General features: G+C 39.3%; 1 protein-coding gene across 3 annotated transcripts; it reads right to left on the minus strand.

Annotated features, from left to right (window-relative positions):
• Positions 1-1,322: 1,322 nt before the first annotated feature.
• Positions 1,323-21,797, minus strand: LOC137170370 (metal transporter CNNM3). 3 transcript variants are annotated; one of them, XM_067573688.1, is made up of 11 exons: positions 20,938-21,797; positions 19,663-19,997; positions 19,393-19,569; positions 18,073-18,230; positions 16,824-16,967; positions 16,323-16,481; positions 14,849-15,018; positions 14,606-14,702; positions 12,885-13,015; positions 10,887-11,013; positions 1,323-6,904 (listed from the first exon to the last, which is right to left on the minus strand). In XM_067573688.1, exons 1-11 carry the CDS (start codon positions 21,613-21,615, stop codon positions 6,756-6,758), a joined length of 2,325 nt encoding a protein of 774 aa, XP_067429789.1. In that variant the 5' UTR covers positions 21,616-21,797; the 3' UTR covers positions 1,323-6,755. The 3 variants fall into 3 exon arrangements, with proteins under 3 accessions (XP_067429789.1, XP_067429790.1, XP_067429791.1); XM_067573689.1 differs by having other exon boundaries at positions 1,323-6,833; positions 20,938-21,794; XM_067573690.1 differs by having other exon boundaries at positions 6,761-10,634; positions 20,938-21,795.
• Positions 21,798-24,868: the final 3,071 nt, after the last annotated feature.

The following is a 24,868-nucleotide window of genomic DNA, read 5'->3' on the forward strand; positions in this document are numbered from 1 at the left end:
TGGATAGTGTCGCAATGTCTGCCAGTCTATTCTCTTGTTTCATATCATATTCTGATTGGTTAGTTTGTAGACGTGGTGTAGACATGGTGCAGACGTGGTTTGTCAAGACTGTCTGTGGTTACCAAAGCTCCATGTGAGTCATCAGTGGATGAGTCTCACAGTGAGATGTAGGAGTTTTTCCCCCGATGGTCAACTTTTGATCTCACCTTAAAGGACGGGTTCACAGTTTTTCAAGTGTGTCTTAAAACAACAGTCAGGAGACCAAATTAACATTGAAACATGTTTTCTTGCTGTAATCATTCCTCCTGTTCATACCGACCATTAGAAGATCCCTTCATGATGCACTTACAATCTAAGTGATGGGGGACAAAATCCACAGTCCTCCTTCTGTGTAAAACCTATTTAAAAGTTTATCTGAAGCTAATAAGAAGCTTCAGCGTCCAAATGAGTCAAATCAAGTAGATATCTTTCAACGTTATAGTCTTTTTAATGGCAAAGTCCCTCTTTTTGTTACTATACTTCCACTGCAGCTCAACAGGGAAACACTGTCTGAGGAAACACAAAGAGGGAATTTGATGCTAAAAAAAGACTGTAAATGTGTCAGATATCCACTTGATATGACTGACTCAGACTGCTGAAGCTGAATATAAGCTTCACATCAACTTTTAAATGACTGTGGACACACTGTGGATTTTGGCCTCCATCACTTACATTGACAGCACATTTGAAGGATCTTTTAATATCCAGTAAGAACAGGAGGAATGATTACAGCGAGGAAAACCTCTTTCCTGTTCATACGGACACCTGACTGTTGTTTTAAGACATACTTAATTTGAACTTGTCCTTTGAATTTTCAGTATCATGAAGCTGCCTCACTTTTAACCCACGTGGATCACCACTACCTGCTCCGGAGGTAGGTTAACGTCAGAGGATTGGATCAAAACCTTCCAACAGTGCGACCACTGACCAATCAGATCCCTGGAAACATCAAGTCATCATTCCTACACTGAAACAAATTAAACATAACATAGAAAACATGACGGAAATATGACATTTCTGTTTGTTTCATGTATTAATTTGAGGAGCGTTACAGTCTCCTCATCGTTCCACACAGATCTGATTATTTCAGATCTGATTAAGTTGTACATTTAAGTCCAACTTACACCAACTTTTCCACCTCATAAAAACTTATTTGATGTTTCGATTTTTTGTAGGATTACCCGTATTGTAGTAATGCACCTATAAATTCTTAATTCTAGTTTGTTTGATTTTCTGTGATATTTCTGTGCATGGGAATAGAAAAAGAAAACAAAGACGACACATTTAGAACAGGATCGAGTTTATTTCCTAAGAAACTTAATTATTGAAAGTGTTAAATGCAATGGAGTCTCAATGCACCCAAAAAAGTTTTGAGAAAGTCTATACAAATGTAACCTGGACAGAAAGAGGAATTGATTAAACTTCAGTTCTCAATAACTCTTGTGGTAACAGTGTTGTACCTGAAAACTGAGACCGATTACCTATAAACTACACCCTTGAATTATATTCTACCTAAGCAGTCATATATTAATACACAGCTCTCCACGTCGTCAACCCTCCCACCCGACATTTCTCTCAATCAGTATAAGTAGCACAAAGTAATGATTATCTTTTTACATTCAGTCTTTTGATACCAAAGAAATGAAATTATTACAACAACAAAAAAACAAAAAACAAAAATATAAGTAAACAGCTAAAAAATATTTACTCAGAATCACACAGTCAACAATTTCTCCTGGAATATGGCAAAACGCTCGCGAGTGATAACACTGAATGGATCAAACATACACATGGAATTAAGATGCAAAGAGACAGAAATAGTGCTAATATAACACTGTAACACAGCCGACTCCTAAACAACCCTGCTGTTACTTAAAGGACAGGTTCGGATATTTTCAAGTCTACTGTAAAACAGTTCTCCAATACGCTGTACTGTGTGTGCGCTGGAAGAGGTATTTGCTGTATTTATTTCTCCTCGGTGGTCTAGAAAGGTCCAAAACTGTCTTTATATATCGGGCAATAATACACTTTGAAGTTCAGTTGAGTTGAGTTAGATGAATCACATCTATATCATCCGAATTTAGTCTTTTTAGTACAAAATTCACTGTTGGTTGAACCCTACTCTGCGCCCAAACAGTGATTGACCAATCGTAGCCTAGCTAATATAAAAACCGCAACAACACAATAGTTGTTATGGTCCAATGAATGAGAAAGTTTATACAAATGGACAGAAAGAGGAATTGATTAAACTTTCAAAGAGCAATGAATGGTTTAAAATGTGTGTTCGTCTGCTTTAACGTTAGCTACAAACGTTAGCTACTACTACGTTACTTCTAATGTCTGTATTATTATGTTATTATGTGGAGTTACAGAATACATCCACTGCATGGAAACCACAGTGTTACCATCCGTCATCATGAAGATATGAACGGTCTCGCTCTGTTTTTGTTTTATTTTATTTATCTATTTTCTCTCTCTATTATTTATTTGTTCTCTGTGCGATACTGTTGTGTTTTTAGGATTTAGATCCCATTTTCATTTATTTTATTCTACACTTTTATTCATTTATTTTCCCCCTCGATCCTCATAACTATGTCTGGGTTTTTGTATGATTGTGAAATGTGCTCTATAAATAAACTGACGTGACTAGCTGTTAGCCGTTAACCTAAATTTAGAGTAATGACAGCAGCTTTGTTCTGCTCTTTATGTGATATGGGGAATTTTGCACTCTAGCACTTTCTTAATAACACTGTTATATTTGAAGGGCTGAAAAGCCACTCAACCTTTCACTATTGATTCAGCTGTCAACTATTTTGATCGGTCCTTTCATTGTTTGGTCTATAAAAACACCATAAAACAGTAAAAAAATGTTCATCCAAATTTCCCAGAACTCACTTTGATGTCTTAAAATGTTTTGATTTGTACAACCAACAGTTCAAACAGGAGCGGATTTAGTAATTTGGAGGCAAAATGTTTATTTTCACCCTTTCTCTTACTGGGAATGCTGGTATTGGCAGTGGTAGAAGAATTACTCAGAACTGTTTGTTTTTTTTAAATTATAATAAATGATATTAATACATTTGATTTGTGCCACAATTTTCATTCATAGTGAAACTCAAAGTGCTACAGTATTAATAACATAGAAACACAACATAAAGGAAATAATAAGAGTTAAGAAGTAAAATTATTAATACGGCACATTAAAAATACTTTAAAAGTCCTGTATTCATTTTTACTCCTAAGTGAAGAGTGAAAGACATGTTATTATCGGCACAATGTACTTAAATCGTTATCTGACTGTATTATTATGTTATTATGTGGAGTTACAGAACACGTCCACTGCATGGAAGCCACGGTGTTACCATCCGTCATCATGAAGACATGTTTTTATTTTATTTATCTATTTTCTCTCTCTATTATTTATCTGTTCTCTGTGCGATACTGTTGTGTTTTTAGAATTTAAATCCCATTTCCATTTATTTTATTCTACACTTTTATTCATTCATTTTCCCCCTTGTTCCTCATAACTATGTCTGGGTTTTTATATGATTGTATTTCTCAGTTCTCTGGAAAGTACTTTGGTCAACTTTTTATTGTTCTCATACGTGCTCTATATATAAACTGACCTGACTAGCTGTTAGCCGTTAACCTAAATTTAGAGTAATGATAGCAGCTTTGTTCTGCTCTTTATCTGATATGGGGAATTTTGCACTCTAGCAATGTCTTAATAACACTGTTATATTTGAAGGACTGAAAAGCTGCTCGACCTTTCACTATTGATTCAGTGGTCGACTATCTTGATCGGGTCCATCAAGATAGTCGACAGCTGAAAATAATAAGAGTTAAGAAGTAAAACTATTAATACAGCACATTAAAAATACTTTAAAAGTCCTGTATTCAATTTTTTACTCATAAGTGAAAAGTGAATTATCAGCACAATGTACTTAAAATTACTTAACATCTGTTCAAAGTGGAGCTTTTAAATCTTAAATGCTGCTGGATAGTTTAATCAATAATAGTCCATCATATTTTAATTTTAATTAAGATTGACTTTAAAAACATCCGAACCCGTCCTTTAAAACACTGATTTTGTTTATCCTGTCAAACGGCTCTGAACACCTCATGAAGAGAGTTTCCTCCTTAATCATTAATATATTAATATACAAACACGAGGGAACACAGGGGGGTTATTTAGAGGCCATTTCTGACATTTTCCACATGTTTACTCACACACACATGCAACAATGACTGACGGATGCTTAATATGCATGTTAACCTATCAACATACAATACGGGTAATGGAGTTAAGATGGAGACTGAATGCTTGCTGACATGTACTATTGGAATATTGTTTGTCTCACACACACACACACACACACACACACACACACACACACACACACACACACACACACACATTTATAGACAGACAGATGAAACAGGTTAAATCAGAGTAGGGCTGCAACTAACGGTTTACTCCATTAATCGATTAATCGTCTATAAAATGTCATAAATCAGTGAAAAATGCTCGTTATAATTTCTTAGAGGCCATGTTGATGCTCCAGCTGTCTTGTTTTGTTTGATCAACAGTCAAAAACAGAAAAATATTCAGTTTACTGCCATTTATGACACAGAAAAGTCCTCAAATCTGAGAATCTACAACCAGCAAATATTTGGTTTCTGCTTTAAAAAGTGACTAAAACGATTATTCAAATATCGACATAGTTGCAGATTAAATCGACTAATTGTTGCAGATGTGAATATTTAGGCTACTGGAATGTTAACAGAGCTGAAATATGTGGAGGAAACACAGACACGATAACAAAGAAGGTGCTTTAAGGTTAAATATGTGAAGCACAAACGTGTGCTATGAGTCATCTCGGCCAAAACAAATGAATGTTTAGCTACAGATGAATCTGACTGCATGCACCGTTAAACTGTTAATCTGACCTGCAGTTCTGGGGGGGATTAAATTACACACAGTGAGATCAGTACAGGCATCAGATTCATAGCGCCCTCTGCTGGACCTCTACTGGACTGGATCAGGGTTAAATTGTGGTATTGTGGCTGTTCTCACATGTCAAACTATTAACATGAACAATCTGGAAATGACTCATCATACAATCAGTATTCTTCCTTTTTTCTTATTGTCAACAAATCTCATGAAAAGCAGCCAAAACCACCAATGAATTGATCTAGTAACAAGTATCACGTGTGTATCTAAAGCCTGATATATAAATACTCATCTGCTGCTGAAAATAGTCCCCAAGAAATGCTCTATTTCCTCCTGTTTGAGTAATTTTTGATAAAACTACAAGATGAAGCAATATAATTTTGATTTACAGATTCAGTGGGAACCAATGGGATTAGAGCTGAGAGCCACAGAGACAGACTAACACATTGTTGGTTTTGGTATTTTCATGTGATTTGTTGACAATAACAACCTTTTTAATTATCCCAGGATATGAACGTGGCAAAGAGCTGCAATTAACAATTATTTTCATTATCCATAAATGTCCCTTCTTTTTTTCTGATGAATTGATTGATTGTTCAGCCTACAAAAAGCCAGAAAAACAGCGAATAGTCATCTGAATTTCCTCAAGCCCAAGGTGAGTCTTATTTTTTCTATCCAACTGTCCAAAACACAAAGAGATTCAATTTATAATTAAGTAAAATTAAGAGAAAAGCAGCAACTCCTGAGGGAAATATCTGGCTCTTTAGCTGCTAAAAGCTCCACTATCTTCACCAGCTAGTCTACAGCTAACTGTGTCTGTTTGGTGCTGAGCAGATAGTGTACAGCAGCGGCTTTTTTACAGCTTTTTCTCTGAAACACGACGCTATGAGAGCGCTGAGAGTGAACCAAAACAGTAAAGTTGCAGCCGAACAGCAAAACAATGAGCTGAAACTCACTATAAAGCTCCGTAAAGCCGAGAGGAGCTGCAGAGTCACTGATAATTCTCTGTAGGTTCATCACTACGAGCCACAACGCTGTCAGCTAAGACGTTATTATTATAAAAATACCGATTGCATCCATAATAAACTGTAAGTCTTTGCTAACCAGGAGCTTTTAATTTATTATTCTATTCTGGGACACGCTGGAAGTCCTTTCCCTCTGACTTTCTGAACTGGAATATGTGAAAATGAAATTTTTTTTGGCTATAAACACAGATCTACTGTGTTTATGACAGCAATAATGTTTTGTAAGGTATGAAGACACCTTACAGCTTTTAAAACATCTTAAAACTATCAACAGTGCACAAATTTAATGTGCAAAGCTGCTTTTAACCAACTTGTGTGTTTAGTGTCTAAAATGGACGGATGCTTCAGTACACACACACTCACACACACACACACATAAACAAACATAAACATGTAGCTTTGGCACCCAGACAAGTGAGGAATGGCAATGCAGAGTTTAGTATGGAAGGCTAAACCTGGAAGAAAGGCACCACCAAATCAACATATATATACACACACAGATATTGTCCAAAGTGTATAAAACAACATAAAATAATAATTTCAATGAAAAGTATATAAAGGAATGGGGGGGATGCAGATGGGAATGCAGCGGATGTACAGACGACAACATCAATCACTCCAGTCTTGTCCAATTACTACGTTCCAGCCATAGATGATTCATCAATAAAAACTAACAGAAACAAAAATCTGCACTCGGTGCAGGGTTGTTTTTTTTTTGTTGTTTTGTTTTTTTTTGTTTAAAAACAGCAGGCAGACAGAACTGCACTACCCACGAGCCTCCTCTTCTGTGGAGCTCTCCTGGGCTGTACTGCCACCTGTGGAACCCGACCAATGAGAGGAGAGCTGAGGTGAGCGAGGGGGATGATGATGATGATGTCACAAAGGGCTTAAAAGGTGACGCAGGGAAAGAAGACAGGAAACAGGACATGAAAGACGGCGCAAGAGAGAGGAAGAAGAGCCAGAATTGTTAAGAAACAAAAACATCTGTGTTGTTTGAAGCTTCAGTTATTAGGTGGAATATTCTTTATTTACACATGAATTTTTCACTAATTGTTTTGCTTCTTTAACAGGCTGATCTCGTCACTTTTGCACCATCTTGTCTTGAATTATTGGTGATGTGACACCCTCAGACAGCCATACTGGAGGTTCTTCTACTCTAATATCCTATTTCATTACTGCATGAGTAAACATTTACAGATATTTTCTGCTCTTTTTTTTTTTAATGGGAACAGGATATTTTAACCTATTCATCATGTATAAGCAGCACAACACTACACACTATAGTCTTTAACACACTATAATGTAGATGTAGCAGATATAAAAACATTTTAAGTGTTTGTTAATGTACAGAATTTGTCAACAATTACAACTTTCTCTTATGTAGACACATTTTATAGTATTACAACTGTATTTTACTATATTGTCTTTCATTCTCTGTTTATGTGTGTCCACAGGAGGAGTTGTAGTTGTTGACTAATATATTAATAAAGATTTATATTTGTTTATCACTACATTATAGTGTGTTAAAAACCATTTATTAACAGTTTATATACTGCTTATAAATGCTAAATAGGGATATTAAAGTTAAATGTTACCAGGAAGACTACATTTCTATCAATAATCTAACCCATCAAAATAAGAGAGAATCCATTAAAATCTCTTTAATTTTTAATGTTCGATCCATTAATTTTTCCCCAGATTTGAATGAACTCCTGAATTTGCACTTAAATTTAAATTCCTTAAAAATGTAAGCCTTTTTGAAGAAATTAAGTGTTTCAGGTACCTGAAATGTTATTTTTTTAACCCTTGAAAAACCCCTTAGTCCACACAGATTAATTAATTAAAACTCCTTAATATATTATAATCCATTAATTTTACATAAATATAGATTAAAATCTCTTAAAATCTCATTCATTTACACCTGAAAATGCTTAATTGATAATTAATGGATCTGTCAAATATTTAAAACAAATGAGTAAATAATGTGCTCCTTAAAAACAGAATTAAATTACTGATTAAAAGCTTTAAAAATTATTTTTATCAAATAAATGGACAAATTAAAGGATCTCTGGCTACCAAACACCATTTAGATTAAGACGTTTGGTGATTTTTTAGGGGTAAATTAAGGATTAAATGTTCATATTATCAGTCCTGTCAATGAAACAAAACAAAACAAAAATAATCTAATTAACGATGTCGACTCCAGAATGTGAAAATGATTCATTCATGAGTTGTCTCAGTAGAAAGCTGTGAATCTCTAATATAGACGCCAGAGGACACTTTTGCCCTTCAGGTCATCACACAGTTACGTAACAACACAGATTCTTGTCATTTCTGTGTCTTCTGGACGGAAATGAACAGTTGAATCAGATCAGACATGCAGTTTCTGAGAGGACACAACATGAGAGATGAACCAGGGCTCGTATTTATCAAAACTTTACAGAATCACTCCTAAAAGTTAACTTAGGACTAAAATACTCTACTACTTTATGAAGCGTCCTTCTAGTATGAAACTATGAGGATGTATTGTAGTTCTCTTACACAGATTATATATATACACATACTAGGGCTGTAGTCAACCAAAGAAAATCTTGGTCGACTAAAATCGTACATAATCTTAAATTAATCGATTAGTCGCGGGTGGGTTGGGGGGTTTGGGGGGGGTAACGGGACAGAGTGCACAGTGAACTCACATTTCTCCGTTTTACCTTTAAGCTAACCTATTGTTGCTAACTTTGGGCTAATGAGCTAACCCCATTCACTTTTCCAGCACTTGGGGAAACAACAGACCTTACTTTTTTTTTTAGCATTTATTAACTGTTACACTATAGTCTGTACTGTACATTCACTGCCAGACTGAGAACTTACCGTTAACCTTTTCCTCTGCCCCGCTCGCATCCACCGTCACTTTCCCGCCTCTTTCCCACTCGCTCACTACGCAAACATACTAAGCACTGTCCTATTCCTCAACGGAGTTACGCTCCCGATATTTAGCGTTATTTTTGACATAAAAAAAAAAAAATCTTTTGGCCTGGCGGGGGTTCGTTGATATTATTACACGAGAAACGCTGCTTCAGTAGACGTTCAGTACGTTCAGTTAACACTCAGTAAACGTTGAGTACCGTTAGACCCAGCAGTCTCCATTTAAGTTGGGCGAGTTCAAAGTTGTGAAAACAACGGGGGTGTTTTGAATACACCCCGTTGTCTTCACAGGTGATTTGTTAGTCTGTCCCTCCCGCCGCGGGAAATAATGGATTAATCCTGGAAAGTTATTGACGTAGCATGATATTATTACACGACAAACGCTGATTCAGTAAACATTCAGTACGTTCACATTAACACTCAGTAAACGTTGAGTACCGTTAGACCCAGCAGTCTCCATTAGGTTGGGCGAGTTCAAAGTTGTGAAAACAACGGGGGTGTTTTGAATACACCCCGTTGTCTTCACAGGTGATATGTCAGTCTGTCCCTCCCGCCGCGGGAAATAATGGATTAATCCTGGAAAGCTGTTGATGTAGCGCTTCTCTCATTATGAAAGTAAAACAGAGATTATTCGACCAATGAGAATTTAGCCGGACGAGAGCATATCGACCAACTAATCGACCAGGAGACTACAGCCCTAATATAAACGCCATTTAGACTGTAAACAAAGCTGCTCACATGGGTTAAAAAAATAAATGAAGCCTTTTAAGTAAACTAAAGTAGTCGGTTGGGCTAATGTGACTCAGCCTCATTCAACCACCATAATACTGCATATATTACACATCCTGCAAACCACCACTGTATGACATCTTCTCTACCTCTGTTAACTTATGTTCCAAGCATGAGGGGAGAATTATTATTTCTGTGATGTCACACAGCCTCTCTAGCATAAATAAATAATAAGATTGAAGACCTTATAAAAATATCTGCGCTGTTGTAATGATGCTGAGATTCATTATCCAGCCACCCTCACATGTGCAATTTCGATTCATCACTGTTGCAAAGCTTCATGTTCCCCGTAACAACTTTCTTTTCTTTGTAAAAACGATCATCAAGCTTTCATAAAACATCACTAGAAACTATTAACAGCTCAGGATACATCTGCAGCTCCTAAATATCTGCACACAAAAGGAGTGATTTCTATAGTTACGGAAGTTAATAAAATGCTTTTGGGACCAACAATGTGAATTTCTGTCCGCCTCGGAGTGATTTCCTACTCTGAGGAGCTTGATAAATACGAGCCCTAAACTGTGAGATTTTACACACCAAACTGATCAGTCAGATGATTTCAGGGAAGAACAGAAATGAGGAAAGAGGAAGAAGCACACATTCAAACACACATCCTGATACTTAAACCAGACAAGAACATGTGTCTCATAAAGATTTAAAAAAAAAAAAAAAACACACCCAGTGGGACTTGTTGGTTTTACAAGATAAAGGATAAAAAGAGTCCAGTTACACTTTCAGGAAGAGACATTGATTCATGGATCGGCGTGTGTGTGTGTGGTAAACCGTATGTACAGTCTGTGTCTGTTATCATGCCACAGACGGGCTGCATTTCATTTACCTCATGCAAAAGAAACACTAACAGTAGTTCTCAATGGTATCAAAGAATGAAAAGTCTACAGGAAACTCTGAACAGGCCAGAGAGAAGAGGAGAGGAGAGAGAGGAGGCATGGAGGCACGCAAGGAGGGAAGAAAAAGAGAAAGAGAAAATTTTTTTAGTTCAGCTGAAGGCAAACAGGAAAGTACATTCTCAGAAATACAACAAAGCAGGATTTAAAAGTTTTAGCGTTGGTTCTCATCAACGTAAATGTTAGTTTGGGCGGCGGCGGTGGCGGCGGCGGCAGACCCTGGAGGTCAAACAGCGTTTTGAGTAAAGTTACCTTGTGTGGTGTTTCTGTCGTTGAGCAGCTTGGTCTGACTGTTGGGCAGGATCTTAATCTCAGGAGGATCTGGACTCTGACCGGTGCGGGACGCCATGAGAGCGTTCAAATACTGGAGACGTGTCACCTACGGCACAAAATCAGAAGTCAGAACCTGAAAACACTAAAACGCCTCATACAACGTCATTCACAGAGGGTTTCTGGAGTGGTCACCAAAATAAAATGACTTTTTAAGACCAAATAGAATGAAATTTAATACATTTTTACAGTCATACTGGTCAAAAAATGACAGCAAACTAGTTGGGAAAATTAAGCCTATAATTATTTATTAGGTACATGAATTTATTGACATTTATATCAGTATTTGTGAGTACTTTCCCATCTGTATATAACAATAATTCCAAGTAATATAATTAATTTAAGGTCATTTAAGTTTTTGCTCAAATCTTAACTTGTCCATTAGAGTACAAAAACAACTAATGTTACTGTCACCAGCAGGAAAGAGACAACATTTAGAGATCTGCAAGCCCGTCAGGTCCCGACACGTTGAGTCGATCCGGGCCGGGATTGGGCGAATTTTTTTTTTTTTTTAATAGATTGGGTTCGGGTCAGACTCAGGCTCATTTAACTTCTCGCCTTTCATCGTTCCTATATACGCACAGAGTACACATAGGCCACTTTATAAAATATTGTTATATTGTTTATATTATAAATATTATACATATGCATGTACATGTGTGTGCATTATATGTGACAGTTGATCATGCAGAGCATCAGGAAGAAGTTGTGTTGTTCGTTGGCCATAAATAAATCTTTATTTGTTGTTGGATTACGTAGTTCCGTTATTCTCTCTAATGGACAGTCGGTATTAATATTTATGGGCATGACTGTCGGTGACACTGGTAGTTATGTTTGAGGACTATAATAAGTTTACTTCAAAAGTTTGAGTCAATAAAATATAACATTTAACATTATAATAATGCTTTGTGTTTCTATGACAATGCTAGTGAAATGTGTGGCTCAACAGAGTGACCTCACGTTTATATCAGAGAGGTTGGAGTTTTTTGCCTGTGCAGGGAAATAACAATATTCTATATGAATAGACCTTCTAAGGCTTTTCTTTGAGAGAACTGATTTCAATGCTTCTCAAAGACTTTTCAAGTCACTGCACAACACACTGTGAAAGATTAGTCGAATAAAATATTGGTCACAGTCAGATTTCATCTCTTCTTCTCCTAAAAACTGTATGTTCATTCTTACAAATACTAACATTATTATTACTGTTTCCTTCTTCGACACAGCCTCGACTCCTCCATCCAGTTACAGTTACAATCCAGCTGCCTCACACTGACCTTCTATAGCAGCCTACATGAGGCTCATGTTACCTGTAAGATTCCTGTTTTAATGCTGTTCATCATCTGTGATGTGAAAACGTCAGATTTCCACAGTCAGAGGAATAAAAATGTCTGGGTTCTGGTATTAAGTCAGCTATTAAATCTTAACGCACCACAGAGCGTCTCTCCTGATTGGCTGCTGACAGCCGGAGAATCGATCAGAGGAGGTTTTTACCAGCGTCTGGCCTTCACGAACATTTAACACCAGAGCTGAGAGCGTCACAGTCGGAGCAGGAGACGGTCTCCGCATCACGTCGTCCTGCTTCCATCACGGTTATGTATTCAGGTCATTTAGAGACGAGAATCTATAAAACTTTACAGCCTGTCATGCTGTCGGCCTGCGTTACTCTGTATATGATGATGCAGCTAAAAAAAAAAAAAAAACAGGCAGTGATTCGTCTGACATAACGCGAGCTGACTCAGCGGCTTTAAAACCACTGATGTTTAGGTGGAAGCCCGACTCATAACACCTCCAGATTTCATCGAGTTTCCATCACAGATGTCAACTTTTATCGAGGACGGGACCAGAATCGCACGGTATATGTGGGCCTTTAGTGGTGACGGATGAAAACACACACACACACACACACACACTACCACACACCCGTATGAGCTGCAGGTCAGTGAGAGCTCGGACGGTGTAGTCGGGACAGTAGCTGGACGGGCTTGTAGCGTCTGCTGACTCGAAGGGATCCCTGGGAGAGTGACGCTGGGTCGACACTGGAGACTGGTGCACTGTAACCACACACACACACACACACACATACACACACACACACACACACACACACACACACACACACACACACACACACACACACAGAGTCAGCATAATATTTGCAATCCTGCAGATTTCAGCTGTGGTGCCGTCTTTCTTTTTAAAGCTATGTGCCTGCTCACTGTTATGTCCTCTATATATATATAATCTCAGTTATATAAACACAGTAGAATATGATGCAGCAGATTTTAGCTGTAAAAAAAGGTTGGAACATAAATAATTACTTAGAAGTACTTCAGCCTCACATACCGAACGATAAATATTAAATGTAAAGTGAAAATCCAACCTAAAACTGACTTCATGTGTTATTTCCTTACATTCCTTACATATATATATATGTGTGTGTGTGTGTGTGTAGTATTTTATAAGGCATTTAAAGTGTTGTGATGATGAGCAATTTTGATAATCAATTTAGAGTTTAAGTCATTTATAGAGCAAAAATCAATCATTTTCTGCTTCCAGCTTCTCTGTTATCTCTGTTTTATCTGATTGATCAGACATTAAAAGCAATTTGAAGGGTATCACTTCGGGCTCTGATAAGTTGTAATGACCACAAGATTAATCAATAACTGAACTTATCATTAATCACAGCCCTAACTGATATAAACTGATATAAGAACATGTTCCCAAAATCAAACTCATGGATGTCATATCTCTGAACTAAAGTGTAAATCACTAATTCACTGTCAATGCACCCAATTACATCATCAATGACATCACTGATAATCAAACTGTGTTTGCAGATGTTGACTTTTGTCTAAAATCAGTCTATTTTAAGGTGGATTCTTCCTTTATGTGACTGGTGTGACTTTTTATTTATTGTCAACAAATCTCATGTTTGGATCCAAACCAACAATGAACTGATCTACTAACAAGTATCGTAGATCTTGTTAGTAGATCAGATACTAAAGTAAAGTATTGTGTGTGTATCCAAAGTCTGATATATCTTATTCCTCCATTGTTGTCAAAAAACTATTAAAAACACATCAGTGAGTCACATTGCTGCACTGAGTGACATGTTCCTTCATCATGAAGAGTTTGGTCACGTTAGTTTGTTTAGAAACGGCTCCAAAGACTAATAACAGCATCACGTTTTCAGTCTCCAGAGAGTAGTTCTGTGTAAGGCAGACGCTACTGAGCATGTGCAGGAACACGGTTGTTTACAGCTTCACTAGCTTGTTGTACTTCATATCACAACCTCTTGACTTGAACTACATTGTAAATTTCTCAAAGATCTTCAGGACAAAATCAAGAGGTTGTGATGTCATTTCTAAACAAACTAACGTGACCAAACTCTTCATGATGAAGGAACATGTCACCCGGTGCAGCGGTGTGGCTCAGTGATGTGTTTTTAATAGTTTTTGAACAACAACAGAGGAATAAGATATATCAGACTTTGGATACACACACAATACTTTACTTTAGTAGATCAGTTCATTGTTGGTTTGGATCCAAACATGAGATTTGCTGACAGTAAGAAAAACATAGAAAAACTTTCAACGTTTTAAATGAAAAGTCACACATCTTGCTGCAGTTCTTCATCTCACCTGAAGATGGCAGCGTGAGAGCAGACACACCGTAGTATGTGAACGCCCCGTTCTCAAACTTCAGCCCCTCTTTGCCAATCTCCACCTCCACACGACCCTGACAACAAACAAACAAACAAACAGCCGTTATGCAGACTTCAGTGTCACTTTAATATCATTTTTTTGGCAGTATGTTAAACCTAGAAGTGACTTCCTGTCCAGCAGAAGGATTCTGTGGAGTCGATGCAGAACTGGAGCACAAACCTGCAGCAGCAGGATGAAATAATCCACCGGGTGGTTGCGTGTGTACAGATAGTGGCCTGGGCTCAGCCGGTTGCCGGGGTCAAAGTGCACTTCCTGGTTGACACTGGGGTGACGGAGAAGGTGGAACAGGACCTTCTCCGACACACGTCCGGGGCTGAAGTGCTCCACTTCTACAAGGGGGGGGGAGGGAGGGGGTCAAAGGTCAGAGACACAGGATACAACAAACTCACTGTCAAATATGTCTAGACGAACACGATCTGTTGACCTGCAATAACCCACAACAGTTTGATTTCAGACTGAACGCATCGATACTGAGCCTGAAGCTGAACTACAGAATATAACAGTAACATAATCATTACATACGCTGTGTTAAACTGTGACCTATTTACTCAACGAGAGCCACACAGTCAATCAGAGCCTCACTCAGTCTTTCACTTCAGTCACATCCAGCAGGTTTCAGAGGCGACGGGACACGACGAAGAAAACATAAATACAGATATTATATTGTAGCCCAGCTGAGAATCACTTTTAGTTTCCTTTATAGATGATATTCATGATACTTTCTGACAATGTTTTATTTACATCTTTACTACAAAGAACTTTGTGTCTCATATTTGACTGATTCAGTTCAGTTCAGCCTTCTGGGGAATCGACTCGCAGCAAAAACAGACACTAAAGGTACAGTCGTCTGAATATTATAATATAAATCATCTAAAAAAAAAGGTCTATTTAGGTGTTTATGAACCTATAGATGGTGCTAAATTCACTGCCAGATGTGGTTTAGATCACGGCCTGTAAGTGTTGTTGGTTTGTTATGACATAAAAATTATATAAATTAAATAAATAATTCCCCCCCCCCCCCCCCAAAGAAACAGAGTTAAGAGTGTTTTTCAGCCCTGAGTAGTGTCTGCAGTAGAGATGAAGCTCACAATTATTGTCATTATCGATTCATTTGACAATTTTTTCTCTCGCTTAGTTTATAAAAAGTCCAAAAATGGTGAAAACATCGATCACTGTGAGAAGGATATTCAGTTTAGACACATTTTTAAAAAATTAGAAGCTGGAATCAGTGAATTAAGACATTTTTTCTTTAAAAAAAAAAGACTCAAAACAATTTATAGATTATCAAAATAGTCTGTGATTAATTTTCTGCCGATCCACTTATTGATTAATCCTTGCAGTTGTTCCTTTAAGGCAACATACAGTCTGAACGACTGTCACCAATAAAGACAGGCGGCCTGTTTGTAACGGTGGAGGAGAAGTTCTCTGAACATCAGTGGCTGCTGATTAAGTTCATTTCTTTCAGCACATGATGATAACTGAAGGCGACTCAGTACTTTTTTATCAGCTCACATCTTTTCTTATCTGCCCTTTAGCGGATGGACAATGAGAGTACAATGTTCAGTGAGAAAAACAACATACACACACGCACACACACACGCACACACACACGCACACACACATATACACACACCTCTGGACAGGAAGCGGTGTGTAGCCAGCAGGAGTTGCGGTGAAGTACGGATCTTGGGTTCTCCTTCTGGAGGCTTGAAAAGAGAAAACTCCTCGTGGACGCTGCGAGGCTCCAGAGGAATCTCCAGCGGAGCGAGAGGACGCTTCACCTTCCTGTCCACTGCCGGAGGAGAAAAGAGATGAAAGACCGAAGAGATATTAAAGCTTTAACCTTTTGCACCCGACGATTGCAATTTGCTTCAATAAACACAGACATGATACACAACTTGTTAGATTCACTGACATAAACAGCTCTGATGTCCCAATAAGAGATAAACGATAAAGATCTTCAGTTATTTTAAATTGCACAAAACTGCGTCTTTTATTTAAACAACTGTTCTAAATCATATCTAATAAAACTCACATGCAAATTCTGAGTAACCCGACATATTCTGAAGATAAGCACGCTAAGCTAAGATACGTAGAGTCTCGGGTTCAAAGGGTTCATTAACGTCTCGCTTACGGTAGCCGTCGGATTCGTCCAGGATCTCTGATTTGATGATCTCCTCGATGACGTCCTCTAAGGTGACCAATCCCAGCACCTCGTAGAAAGGATCTCCCTCCCCCTCGTTGTTCACCTTGTGGACGATGGCCATGTGAGAGTTTCCTGACAGGAGGAAAGGTCAAAGGTCAAACAATCTCTATGAAAATGTCGGTTCAATCGAATTAGTAAAGATATATTTCCTCTAGTCTGATGTAGCTGTGCAGATAGAGTAACGCTTAGATCTTCTTCTTGAATATGGCTGCAACATCAGCTCCTACAGACGGTGTTTTGCGCTACTATGGGTTGTTTGTAGCCTCTGTGTTGCTAGGCTAGCCAGTTTCTTCCAGTCTGTTTATAGTGTTTTATATTTAGTCGGCTGTAAAAGTGTTTATTAGCTCAATTAAACCTGCAGGAGTTTCTAAAGGCTCATGTAACACCTTTTTCTACCAGGTCGGTCCTTCTGAACGACTGTCAAAGATGATGAAGGAGCTGAAAGACAATCAGGAGAATGTAAGAGTGTGTGACTGATGTACAGGATGCACAAATGTGGGATTTATGTTCTGTTTTAATCGTGCTACTTCACTTTAAAGGATAAGTTCATAGTTTTTCAAGTGTGTCTTAAAACAACAGTCAGGTGGAAGAGTTTTCCTTGCTGTATCCTCCTGTTCATACTGGCTGTTAAAAGATCCTTCAAATGTGCTTTCAATGGAAGTGATGAAGGACAAAATCATTTACAGTCTTTATAACATCAAATTGTGGAAGTATAGTAACAAAAAGAGGGACTTTGGCACTAAAAAGACTAACGTTTGTTGAAATATATCTACTTGATTTGACTCATTTGGATCTTTCTGACTCGTCAATAAACCCTGACGCTCGACACTCAGATCCACCCTGCTGTTCGTCGAGATGCAGATTTCCAAACTTGAGAAATTTCTGCACAGCGAGTTCTCGTGTTCTTCCAGGCTTTTAACACAGCAGGGATAATAAATGAACCGGAGAGATAATTATGTGATCTGTTTCTCTGAACACCCCCCGTGTTCCTGCAAAACACTGCTGTTATCAAGTGAAACAGTGACTGTTTGCTTGTTTTAACGGAGTCGAAGAGTCGAGTAGCGAGTCTAAAACATGGTCTAAAACACAGCAAAGACGCCTCTGCTTGAATATTTTATGCGTATTTTTGTTTCAAGCCCTCCGAAGCAGATACGAGCGCGAGCGTGAGGACGAACACCTTTCTTGAACTCCTCCAGCATGGCGTCCAGTTTGGTGTCGTTGAAGACAAAGTGCAGCGGGTGATTGTAGAACTTGGTGATCGTCGTCATCGGGGTGCAGTCGTCTGGATCCACCAGAGCCAAGTCTTTCACATAAAGGATTTCCACAATGTTGGACCTGGAGAATCAAACACACATGTTGATGATGTTTGAATATGTGTAAAGTTGTGTAGAGAAACCACACTCACTGGTCTCCTGAGTTATTATAAGTCAACTAAACCAACATTTCTAAGACAAGTGACTGAACAGAAACCCAAAGTTTAAACAATAACATGTTCTGTCCTCATAGCTGGTCGTTATGAACAGTTTAAACATTGAACTGCTGGTGTTTTTCTGCCTCACAGCTGCAGTTTGAATGGAAAAATCAGGCTTTTTAACCTGTTTTGTACTGTTTATTATAGCGGGCAATAACTGCTTTATAACATATTTATGTTACAGTAACACATTAAGGGCTGCAACAAAAGATTTGTCTTATTATCGATTATTTTCTTGATGACTTGTTTGGTCTATAACATGTATATAGAAAATGGTGAAACATGTTTCCTAAATCCCAAAGTGCGACCTAAGATGTCTTGTTTCGTCCTGACTGACAGTCCACAACCAAAAGATATTCAGTTTAAATCATAGAAGACTAAAAAACACAGAAATTATTGATATTTAAGAAGCTGGAACCAGAGGATTTTTTACTCATGACTCCTTTAAACAAAGCAGGTTTACTTGTGATGCCTAAATCACTGGTGGTATAATTATTATATATATATTAATTAGTTGCAACACTAATACAGTTAAAGTGATCTAGATGTTTAGTTTAAATACAACCGGCAGCATTTCAGTGACTAGACTTCAACATGCAGTTACTGTATATTCAATGATTATATGTAACCTCAATTACAACAGAGCTTTTCTCAGTTTAACTCTTTAAGTCTTCTATCAATTGATCAATCAGCAGAAGGTCTATCTGCAGCTATTTTGGTAATTGGTTTATTGTTTTATGTCATTTTTTTCAAGCAAAAATGCCAAAAATTAATCATTTGTAGCTTCTTGGTTACAAAGATTTGCAACTTTTCTTTGCCTTTGCCTTCTTTGTTGTCATTTAAAGACGTTAACTTGAGGTTTAGGAGATTATAACAAGCATTTTCACTGTTTTCTGACATTTTATAAACCAAATGATCAATCGATTACTTGACACAATAATCGTTAGTTGGAGCTCTACAGCGCATTGATTGATTTCTGCTGCTGTTGGCCGTCAGAGAGGAAGACATGTTGATCGCTGTCCTCACCTCTCCTCTTCGTAAATGGGCACCCGCGTGTATCCGCTCTGCATGATCTCAGACATGGTGGAGAAGTCCAGGACCACCGTGCTGGGCAGCATGAAGCAGTCCTTCAGCGGAGTCAGAATGTCCTCCACCGTCTTACTGCGCAGCGCCCCGCGGCTGAACTCCTCCTTCACAAACTCACTGCACAAAACATCACAACAGTCTGGATCAGACCGGGAGGCGATCTCTGTGTGTGTGTGTGACCTGTGTGCGTGTGTTTGGGGTTTTTTTTACCTGTAAGGGTCGTTGACGCTCGTGCGGATCATCTCCATGGCTCTCTCTCTGATCCCACAGGTGCTGATGTCCCTCCTCAGCCCCAGGTCCAGGATCAGCCCCAGAGGGCAGGACAGGGGGCAGGTGAGCACCATACAAACCTGGGCCAGCCAGGTCAGAGCCGGCGCCAGCTGGAACCCGTAACCGGAGCACAGGATGTGAGGCGCCAGCTCAGCCAGGAAGAAGATGAGGAAACCGCTGGTGAACACCGCCGAGACGATGGAGCCCAGCGCCCGGTACAGCAGCACACCCAGGACCGAGTGTCCCACAGCGCACAGGAACAGCAGGGAGCATGTCTGGGAAACAGAACAGCATTTTAATCTCATTTCCTCCTGCTTTGAAAAGGGCAGATTCACAATTTATGTGTCTTAAAGCAAGTCAGGTGTCCGTATGAACAGTAAGTGATGGAGGCCAAAATCCACAGTGTGTCCACACAGTTATTCAGTTAAAACTGCATTAAAAGCTTATCTGAAGCTTATATGAGGCTTCAGCAGCATCATTAGCATCAAATTCCCTCTTTGTGTTTCCTCAGATGGTTGTAAGTGCATTATGAAGGGATCTTCTAAAGGTCAGTAAGAACAGGAGGAATGATTACAGCAAGAAAAACATGTTTTAATGTTTATTTTGGCCTCCTGACTGTTGTTTTAAGGCAGACTTGAATAATTGTGAACTCGTCCTTTAACCTAGAAGGCATATCCAGACATCATCTGTTTGTTATTGTTTTCTTAGATGTCTATTTACATTGCTTTATTACATTTTACTTATTATCTCTTGGTCGTATTGTGCTGTTGAATTTCCCTCGGGGTGAATAAAATATCTATAAATCTAATATAAATTTCACAGCAGCGGTCAAATGAAAGGTGAGTCCAGCTTGTGGCTCTGCAAGGTGAAACGGTCAGTAGGTCAGAAACTAAGATAACCAAGATAAACATTTTAGTAGTAGTAAACATGAAGCAGTTACTGGACTTTAAATAATCTGATGACAATGTCTGACGGACAGAAGATGGAGCTGTCCTCTGGCATCAATCTGAAGCTTCATATTTGAACTTTTAAACACATTTTCACACAGAAGGAGGACTGTGGATTTTGTCCTCCATCACTTACATTGCAAGTGCGTTATGAAGGGATCTTCTAAGATGATTACAGAAAGAAAAAACATGTTTCACTGTTCATTTAGGCTCCTAGCTGTTTGTTTTAAGACACACTTCTCTCTCCAATCTATTTACAGAAGCTCACCAAGAAGTTCCCCCTCCTCCTGATGGGCTCCAGGCGTTTGGCGGCCCGTTTCTCCTCCTCGGAGCCGCAGCTGTGGAGGACGTAGAGCTCCAGAGGGTCCAGCCACAGCAGGCTCAGGTTGACCGTCCTCAGCAGCCCGCAGACCAGCAGCAGCAGCACTATCAGCACGGCCAGCCCCCACGGCGGGATGTAGTCTGCTGGCAGAGCCGTGTTTACGCGCAGTCTGTCCGGGCCCACAGATGCCCATTTCCCCCCGCTAAGCACGCACAGGTGGTGGAGGGTATGCTCGCTCCTGTGCTGCACCTGCACCGTCAGCAGCCCGCCGTGCTCCTCATCCGGGGTGAACTCTCCCGTCACCTGGAAAGCGGACTCCTGCCGGTTGGACTCCTGCTCGCACGGGTCCGGCGCATCCCCGACCGCCCCGGCCGCTCCGCCAGCCGCCCTAGCGAACGCCACCCACGGCCAACTGCCATTCAGATCAGCCCCGAAGAGACGGAGCTTGAACGTCGCTCCTACTGGCGCCGAGACGATGCGATCCTTCATGTACACCAGGCCCGCCGGGTGTTCCAGTCGCAGCCCCAGAACCTGTGGGGCTTCCTGGCTGCAGGCGCCGTACCTGATCCCGCAGAACAACAATATCATCAACAGGAACCGTAGACCTGCCAAGCTGGCCACCATATTGGAATTGCTCAGCCTGGCTCTGCGCGGGTCATATGACTCTCTAGCCCCCGCAGCGGCCCCGCCCACCGGGGCTGAGCCGGCCACACACAGCGAACACCCCCTTCTCAATCGCTTCTGTTTCTCTTTTAAAGATGTTTTTTTTTTTTTTTTTTTTTTTGCTGTTTTTAATTATCAAAAGGAAGACGAAGATACATATTTTAAATAAATAATCAATCATGTATATATAATAAATAAATCTTATTTTCTTTTTTGTTAAATTTTACAGGCATAAATGTAAATTCAATGATTCTATCTATTGTTTTTATAATTCAGTTGAAGAGTTACTTAAATATTTATTTACAACACTTCAGAAAGATCGATGTTGTTATATATTTATTTAAAATCTATATATATTTTTAAAACTATTTATTAATTTATGCCGCTCCCTTTGCTCCTTATACGTTCCCTCCTATGTGTATTATTGATCTGTTAGTTACATCATGTCCGTGTCTCCTGGTTTTGAGTGGTCGATGTGTTTTGTTTAAATAAAGTTTGGAGAGAAAAAAAAGCTGCAACTGCTCAGCGTGGCCGCCATTTTGGCTCCAACACAGACAGGCTGAGTTCAGGCCGGCGGGACATTTTGGGGCTGTACTCTGGATGTTTTCCTTTTTATTGTTGCACCACCCTCTCCTCAAATCCAGCGAATTGGAGTTCATGTGAGCTAACAGCCATTAAAACACAGGAAAACAATAAAGAGCTCACACCCATCTTTGTTAGATTTCATAAAAACAAGCCATTCATCACTTTGGGCCCCTGACAAAGAGACGTTTAAAGGGTATGTTCACATTTTTTTAAGGATGTCGTAAAACAACAGTCAGGTGTCCGGATGAACATTGAAACCTGTTTTTCTTGCTGTAATCATTCCTCCTGTTCATACTGACCATTAGAAGATCCCTTCATAATGCACTTACAATGTAAGTGATGGGGGACAAAATCCACAGTCCTCCTTCTGTGCAAAAAATGTATTTAAAAGTTTATCTGAAGCTAATATGAAGCTTCAGCGTCCAAATGAGTCAAATCAAGTAGATATCTTTCAACGTTACAGTCTTTTTAGTGGCAAAGTTCCTCTTTTTGTTACTATACTTCCACCACAGCTCAACAGGGAAACACTGTCCGAGGAAACACAAAGAGGGAATTTGATGCTAAAAAGACTGTAAATGTGTCAGATATCCACTTGATATGACTAACTCAGCCTCATATAAGCTTCACATCAACTTTTAAATGACTGTGTGGACACACTGTGGATTTTGGCCTCCATCACTTACACTGAAAGCACATTTGAAGGATCTTTAATATCCAGTATGAACAGGAGGAATGATTACAGCGAGGAAAACCTCTTTCACTGTTCATACAGACACCTGACTGTTAAGATAAGGTAAGATATACATTATAGATTGTGAACCTGGCCTTTAACATTCATACAGTATATAATAGGAGTTGGTTAGAGCTGTTTACACCTGACAGAGGAGGGTTACATAATACTAAAGATAAAAAAAAAAGGATTAAGATAAAAAGATAAGATAAGATGGCTTCTTCTATTTTAGACTCAAAGGTCAGCTCGGTCAAGATGGTTTTCTATTTATTGGTCGGTGGTGCAAATTTGTGTGCAACACCCACAGACTGTATAAAAATATGGACGTAGTTACCGTGACATCACCTGTTGGTTTGTGAAGAGCGGTTTTGAAGCTCAAAGTGAGCCGCTCTGGCCGTCGCCATCTTGGCGGTGCGTGACGCTGCCTAACTCCCGGCCAATCAAAAATGGGCAAAGAGGCGGGCCGAATGGCTGAAACAAGCCACCTAGCGGCTGGCGGACCTGTCAGTCAAAGCAGCCATGTCCTTCATTATGCATAACTTTACGGCTTAATAAAATTTAAACAGATGAGTTATAAAAAAATTCACCCCCCGTACAGTTGTCATGAAAGAGGAAATTAGCTACAGAGACCAAAACCGTTTTTTGTACCAAGCTGTAAACATGTTTATTTCTGCTGTAAAGTTGGGCATTTTAACATGGGGGTCTATGGGGATTGACTCGCTTTTGGAGCCTCAAGTGGCCATTCAAGGAACTGCACTTCCGCATTGGCTTCATTTTACAGCCCGGAGGTCGCCGCTTGGCCACACCTCTTCCTAACTGGACACGATGCGAACGAGTGAACATCAGATTGTTTCAGTTTTTACTTCCTAACCAGCTCAGTGCATCAGCGAACAGGCTAAACGACGTGTCGCTTGTTTGAAAAACCGTTTCACGCACTTGCTCCACCTCCAACCTGTTTTCATTGGTCGAAATCGACACTAATGTTCTTGATGTTTCCGTTTCCTCTCCAGTCAGCAGTCAACATGGACAAAGAGAAATAATTGTACGCTTATATAAAATATCACAGTGTACAAATCACAAAAAATGATCATTCTAGCTGAGGAAATGATTAAAACTTAAGAAAATTAAGTTAGCTATGAATAAATAAGACAATCATTTACAGAGGGAGAAATCACAAGTGGCACCTCGTGCTGCGACATCATTTGTAGTATATTTGGATAATTTTTCACGCTCCATCTACTAGAGTTCGCTCGCTCGCTGTATGTTGGGACTAGGTGTCACAGTTTATTATTATGAGTGCAGACACAATGCAGAGTGAATTTTTGGTATAGATTACATACAAAGTCAGTACAAAGACGCAAATAGGCGCAAATTTATTTGCCCAGGTCAACACGAATACGTGTCTGTGCAAGTTGAAAAAGTTTCAATTTGAGCAAAAAATTTGCACTTATCGCAGAGAGGAGAGGGGAAAAGGAGAGAGACTGGAGGGAAAAAACAGAAAGAACCAGAGATTCTGCTGAGTTCTGAGTTTTGTCAGAAGTTGAACTGAACACAAACACACTCCCACAGACACAGTCGGTGCTTTCTGTTGCTATTACAGTAATGTATTTTGGCTGTTGGGGCGAATAAACACAAATGGTTCAGCAGTCAAAATTGCTTTGCATTCTGTCTGAACATAGCCTGACATCAACAGACCAATACACAAATGCAAATTAGTCTGGAACTTCTCATTTCATTTTCGATTTCCAAGAGGCCGTTATCAGCAGGCGCAGACCAAAATGCTTCTGGACGCAGCTGGAAAGACCTACAACCAATCAGAGGAACGAAAAGTGTAGCTAACGCTGAGTGATGGAAAAATGTGATAGTGTAGTAATGTAGCTTCGATATGTCTGAGAGAGA

This window comes from Thunnus thynnus, chromosome 19 (assembly GCF_963924715.1).
Source record: "Thunnus thynnus chromosome 19, fThuThy2.1, whole genome shotgun sequence".
In the NCBI taxonomy this organism is placed as follows: domain Eukaryota; kingdom Metazoa; phylum Chordata; class Actinopteri; order Scombriformes; family Scombridae; genus Thunnus; species Thunnus thynnus.